The sequence below is a fragment of the Alligator sinensis genome, unplaced genomic scaffold, assembly GCF_000455745.1.
Source record: "Alligator sinensis unplaced genomic scaffold, ASM45574v1 scaffold137_1, whole genome shotgun sequence".
Taxonomy (NCBI): Eukaryota; Metazoa; Chordata; order Crocodylia; family Alligatoridae; genus Alligator; species Alligator sinensis.
This window is the reverse complement of record NW_005842545.1, coordinates 396,163-402,940: the sequence shown is the minus strand read 5'-3', so window position 1 is coordinate 402,940 and position 6,778 is coordinate 396,163. Positions and strand designations below refer to the sequence as shown.

General features: G+C 53.1%; 1 protein-coding gene across 1 annotated transcript in view; it reads right to left on the bottom strand.

The window, feature by feature from the left end:
- HUWE1 (HECT, UBA and WWE domain containing 1, E3 ubiquitin protein ligase) overlaps positions 1-6,778 on the bottom strand; it is an 82,616-nt gene that overhangs the window by 4,696 nt on the left and 71,142 nt on the right. Inside the window, 7 exon segments of the mRNA XM_014523851.2 lie at positions 875-992; positions 1,191-1,296; positions 2,893-3,180; positions 4,027-4,167; positions 4,630-4,747; positions 5,172-5,417; positions 6,116-6,271. Coding sequence (XP_014379337.1) covers positions 875-992; positions 1,191-1,296; positions 2,893-3,180; positions 4,027-4,167; positions 4,630-4,747; positions 5,172-5,417; positions 6,116-6,271 — 1,173 coding nt within the window.

Genomic DNA, 6,778 nt, shown 5'->3' with positions numbered 1-6,778 from the left:
AAGGCCATCAACAAGGCCAATCGCACCTTGTCGTGCATTAGCAGGTGCATGACTAATAGAACAAAGGAGGTGATGCTCCCCCTCTATGTAGCACTGGTCAGGCCGCAGTTGGAATACTGTGTCCAGTTTTGGGCGCCACATTTCAGAGGGACGCAGGGAATCTCGAGAGGGTCCAGAGAAGGGCCACTCACATGATGAGTGGCCTTCATGATAGACCCTGCAGGGGGAGGCTGAGAGAGCTGAATCTCTTCAGCCTTCACAAGAGACAGCCGAGGGGAGATCTTGTGGCCGCCTATAAATTTATTAGGGGAGGTCAACGGGGAATAGGGGAAGTGCTGTTTACTAAGGCGCCCCAGGGACTGACTAGGAATAATGGGTGTAAACTAGTTGAGAGTGGATTTAGGTTAGATATTAGGAAGACATTTTTCACAGTAAGGGTGGCCAGGATCTGGAATGGGCTTCCAAGAGGGGTGGTGCTATCACCTAGCTTGGAGGTCTTCAAAAGGAGGCTAGATAGTCACCTGGCTGGGGTCATCTAACCTCGGTCCTCCTTCCTGCTAGGGGCAGGGGGTCAGACACGATGATCCATTGTGGTCCCTTCCGACTCTACAATCTATGAATCTATTCCTTTCCGTCATCCCAGGATGTCCTGTCCCCACATCTCCCTCACCCTCTTCCCAAGAAGCCCCAATTCCAGCCCCCTCCCCCCCGCAAGTCCAGTCCTGCCCTCCTGAGGTAGGAAGTCCCAACCCCAGGCACCTCCCTCCCCTCCTAGGAAACTCCACCCCCAAAGTCCAGCTCCACCCCCACCCCACTAGACAGGAAGTTTCCATCTGCTCTGCTCCCACCGTCCAGGAAGTCCCACTCTATGTACCTGTCATCCGCATCTGGCAGACAAGGTGCACGTACTCCTTCTTGTTCTCCTCCGTCACAAGGATGTTTGCCCCATTGGGTTTGAGGTCACGCACTTCACACACTCCGAACTCCTGCACCTGAGGGGAGCCGGGAAGGGGGCAAGGTCCATTGAGACCACACCCCCAGCATCCAAAAATCCCATTCTTCCATCACCCCCCTGGGCATATCACTCATCCCTTATACCACAGGCCTTCCCCCATCCCTTCCAGAAACCCCCTCCCTTCCTTCATGGTAAGGTGGGGCCATCCCCTCAGGGGCACAACAGGGGGCAGTACCTCAGTGCTGAAGGTGAGGTCATAGCCCAGCGTGGACACGTCATTCTCCAGCAGGTAGACCAACCCCTGGTAGAAGTGATAGTCCTCACTCTCCATGTCTGTGTACCTGGGCAAGGGGCAGGAAGGAAGGGGTTAAAATGGGGAGTGGGTGATCCCCACCTGCCCCACACCCCCCACTGTCCATGCTTCATTAACACTCCTTATTTAAGAGCCCTAGCTGTCCATGCTTCGTTAAGGCAGGCCATCTCATTACCACAGGGCTGGCTATACTACAGCATCTGCTCAGTTGTTGACACCTCATTAGGCATTGTTACCCTGACTCAACCGATAAGTAATATTTATTGAGGTGTGAACTATTAGCTAACCACATCTCATTAAGCCTGGCTTGATTGCTACCTGTACATGCCTCGTAAAAACTAAATCATATGGCCGTCCTATGAGGAGTCAGGACTTCTGGTCAGCTATTGACACCTAATGACACCTTTTTCTGATTAAGATTGGCAGGTTCATTACCTATACATACACCTCATCAAGGGTGAAGGATAGGGCTGGGTTTTGGGCATATGGGCACTTCTGCTTGTTGTTGACACACGTTGTTGATATAGGCATCATTATTGTACCTTAATAGTCCACACCTCATTAAAGGTGGATCACATGGCTGGCCTCTGGGTAGTCAGGGCTCTTTTCTATTTAGCTGTTGATGCCTCATTCATTAGGCATCATTTTGCCCATTCATTCACACCTCATTAAGGCTTGCTCAATTATCACTTGTACATGACTCATTAAGCTTTGTTGGATTATCTGAACATACCTCATTAAAAAGGTGAATCACAAGAATAATCATGAATAATAACATTAAAAAAATACTAATATTAGTAATAAAATATTGATAGAATATTAAATTGGCATTAAGAATTATCATTATTAAAACAATAATTAATAAACATATGATTAATAGTATAAATAATAAACAGTATAAAAAGTGTAAATAGTAAAGAATAGTATAAATAAAAACAGTACAAATAAAACTAGTATAAACAAATATAGTACAAAACTAGTATAAACAAATATATAAAAATAAAAAACTATATTGAGTATAACCAATAAAAATAGCAATAATGAAAACAAACATTTAAGCAAAACCATAAACAATAAAAATAATATAAATAATGAAAAATGGTATATAAATAACAAAAGACACTACAAATAATAAAGAATAGTATGAATGATAAAAATTGTGTAAAAAGTAATTTAAATAATAAAAAATTAACTAATAGTGATAATAAATCAATCATACTGGTCAAAATGAATACTGCCACAGGGCTGCCCATTGCGGAAGTCAGTGCATCTGCTCCGCTGTTCACATCTTCTTAAGGCCTGCTATGCTTCAGACCCAGCAAGCCTTACTGAGGCACCTCTGTGTAATGACTGAACAAGCCTTGATGAGGTGTTAACAGCTCACCTCTCTGTCCCAGCACAGAGATAGAAGGAACCTGCCCCTACAGAGCAAGCCTTAATGAGGCGTAAGGGCACAGAAATGGCACTGGAGAGCAAGCCTTAATGAGGACCCTCCAGGTAAGGATTGAGTAAGCCTTAATGAGGTGTTCATAGCTTCCCTCACTGTCAGGGCATAGATTTGGGCTGATGTCCCCCTGGAGGCTGCTGTGAGGGGTGGTGACCCCTGACTTCTGACCCTGCTAACCTGACGGACTTCCCCAGGATGTGCTTGTAGAATGAGCGGGTGAAGTAGCACTCCAGCAAGCGGTTGTCATAGACGGCCTTGGCCACGATGCGGCCCACAAACTTGAAGTAGCTGAGGTGGTTGGGGTTGCAGTGGGACGAGGGGTTGATGGTGTAGGTGACACGGTCGCCAGGCGAGGTGCGGAACAATGCATACATGGGATTGAACATCTCTCGTGAGATAATCATGTACCACTCGCGCAGCAGCCCCCCAGCATCCTGTCCCTCCTCGCCCTCGAACACGATGTACCTGTGGGAGGGGGGAGGCAGGTCAGAGGGGGGCAGATGAGCAGTCCTGTGCACATGCATGATTGTGGCCCTATGTCCCAGATGCCTGGGTCGTGTGTCTGTCTGTGTGCACATGCGCATCCGTCAGTGTCCTGGATACTTGGGTCCCATGTGTGCAAGGGTTCTAGTGTTTCAGATGCCTAGATCCTCCTTGTGAGTGCGTGCATGTGTTCTGAACTTCTGGGCCCTGTATCCTGGATCCCTCCTGTGTGCATGTAGCTCTGTCCTAGGCACCTGGGTCCCACCTCTATGCGAGTCCCCATGTCTCAAATGTCTGCGTCCTGTATGCATGTGGCCCTGTGTCCTACACATCTGGATCCTGTGTGCAAGTGTGTGGCCCCATGTCCCAGATGCCTGGGTCTCATGTGCACGTGACCCTTTGTCCTAGATACCTGGGTTGTGTGTCTGGGGTGTGGGAAGGTGTTGTGGGTGGGTGTGAGCGAGCCTGTGTCCCAGAAAGCTAGGTCCTATGTGTGCAAGGGTCCCCATTTCCTGGATCCTGTGTGTGAGTATGCGCATGTCCCGGACACCTGGGTCCCATGTCCCAGATGCCTTGATCCCTCCTATGTGTGTATGGCTCTGTCCTGGATGCATGGGTCCCTGCTTTATCTGAGAAACCCCATGTACCTGACCCTGTGGCCTGGATGCCTAGATTCCTCCCACATGTGTGCCTGTGTCCCTTAGATGCCTGGATCCCATGTGCATGTATGCCCCCGTGTCCAAGATGCCTGGGTCCTGTGTATGTTTCCCTGTCTCCTGCATGTGTCCCTGCCTCCTGGATGCCTGGGTCCCAGGTGGGGGCACTCACAGCCGGTTCTTCATCTCCTCAGGTGACTTGCGGTGCAGCTCGCGGTACGAGTCCTCAAAGACATGGTCGCGCCGCACATGGACAGCCATGTCCTCTTTGCGCAGCCCCTCGTCCAGCCGCTCCAGCTCCTGCCTGAAGTACCTAGGGGCAGGGGGGAAAAAAAAATCAATCAGGGCCCATGTCTTCCTCCCCAACCATCCTGGGGTGGAGGGCACTACCCTCCTTGCCTAGGACCCTCCCATAGGATCCCTGGCCCTCCTTCTGCCCTGCTTATCCGTAAGGTGCCTCAGGCCAGCTGCCCCTATGCCTCCAGCTGTGGTTCTGCATGCCTCCCTACCCCTCAATATCTACCTAACCTAGTACCCTTGCTCTCCGATGCCCCAAAACCTAGTACACTATCCTGCTGCCCCCCTGACCAGCCCCAATGCCACCTATCCCAGCCCAGGATCATCTTCTGCCCCACCTAGACTGGCCCCAAGGTATCCACTCAGCCATGCCCTCTGATGCCTACCCAGCCCAAATTCCCTCCAGCTCATTGTCCCCCAAACCAGCTCCTTTGCCTCCTACCCAGCCCCCACCCCCATGCCAGAGACAAGCCCCTACTTGCGCTTGACATCAAAGTCCAGCACGCGGATGTAATCAACGAGCACAGCAAAGGGGCCGTCAGCCAGGTGCGTGGTTGACTGACGCAGGATCTGGTTTAGCACCGTGCGGTGGGTCTCTGCCAAGGGGAAAGGAGTTATGGGGTGGGGCTGAGTACCTGCTGCAACCCCTTCAATCCCCCAGCTAGGCTGAGCTGGGCACAGATCCCTCCCCCAAGCCAATTTCCCCACCCCAATGTCTAGAAGGCCCCAAGGATGCCCCAATAAAGATACCCCTTGGGCCTGGGGGCATTCTACCCACCCCTCCTCTAGCCCCCTGCTCAAAACTTCCCCCCCTACTAACCCCCCCCCCCAGCATGCTCTTGGGACCTCAAACCCTTCTGATATCCCTAGATTTCCCAGCAACCCAATCCCAGACACCCTTCCACCCAATACCCCCAACCAGGCCTCCTTCCCCCTTCCAGAACCCATCAGACCTCCCCTAACCACCCCTGACCCCCACAGCACCCCTATTCCGTCCCCCCAAGCCAGGCTGGGGCTTACCAGCGAAGCGCAGGAACTTCTGGGTGTCAGGGGGCAGGCTGGCTGAGATGTACATGGCTGAAGGCTCGCGGGAGAAGAAGGGGTCAAGGGCTGAAGGGGTGGCAGGCGTGAGGGGGGCAGGCGACAGGGGTGGCGGCTCGTCTTTGATGTGGGCCAGCTGGCTCTCCCGTGTGTCCCGCACTGGTGGCTTGCTCTCACGTTCCGTTGCATGCACCAGGAAGAAGGCCTCCACAGCAGGCTGCAGCACTGTTTAGGGGTGGGGGGCATGGAAGGGGTGAGGGGAGGGGGTAAGGCCTGGCCCTGACCACAGCCACCTGAGGGGGCACAGTATGGGAAGTGGGGAGTGCAAGGAGACCCAAAGGGGTGGGGCTACAGGCCTGGGGGCAAGGCAAGGTTGTACACCTGGGGGTGAGGCCTAGGAAACTGGGGGAAGGAGACCAAAGGGCAGCACTATAGGCCAGGGAGCAGGGCCTGGCAAATAAGATGCAAGGGCAGGGACAAGGGAGATCCAAAGAGGGCCAGGCTATAGGCCTGGGGATGCACCTAGGGAATAGGTGCGGGGGGATAAGAACCAAGGAGGTGGAGCTATAGACTTAGGAGGTGGCTATAGGCATGGCCTGAGACCCAAAGGGCAGGCCTGGAAAAGAGAGGCAAGGAAACTTAAGGGGATGGGATCCCATAGGGGGCAGGGTAGGGCCTGGGAAATTAGGAGGTGAGGGAACAGGGGAGGTTTGGGGGATGATCAGAGACCCAGGGAGGCCGGGGTACAGGCCCAGGGAGTCAGGGCCTGAGACAGGATGGGGCCTGAGACCCTGGGAGTAGGAGCTAGAAATGGAAGCATGTGTAGGGAGACCTGGGGCATAGCTAAAATAGACCCAGGGTGGGGCCTAAGCAATGAGGCAGAGCAGAGCTAAGCAGGGCCTGGGCAGGGGGTGTGGCCTCACCAAGCACAGCGTGCTGGTCGTGGGACTCCTCCAGCTCCTTGAGGCACTCGCCCAGCATGTCCCACAGCTCATCCAGGCTCAGCTGCTCGCTCAGCAGTGGCAGCTCTGGAGGTCTCTCCTCCTTCTCCTTGTCCCCAGCATGAGAGCCTTCTGAGCCTGCAGGGGGCAAGGTGGGGGGAAGAAGGGCAGTGGCCAGGATCATCCCAGAGCTGGCTGCATCTTGGCTACATATAATGCTGCAGAGCATTTCTCAGCTGATCTACTTCAGAACTAGACAACTCAGTGCCAGAAAGGTGGCTTTACACCCCACTCCTCCCCCACCCTGCAACCCCAAAGTGCTGGGCACATCTCAATGGTAAGAGGGAGCTGTTAATAATCTGCTACTCCAGAGCTGGGCACATCTCAGTGCCCTGAGGGTGGCGTTATGCTCAGCCACTTCTCTCATAGAGCTGGCTGTATCTCAGTGCCAGAAGGCCCAGCCCCTACCAACAGGTGGTGTTATATGAGGCCATTTCCCAGCTGTTCCACCCTAGAACTAGCCGTGTCTCAGCACTAATCAATGCTGACCTCGTGAAGGAACACCTTGAGAAGCTGGATACCTTCAAGTCAGCCAGCCCTGACAATCTACACCCCAGGGTACTCAAAGAGCTGGTGAGCATCATA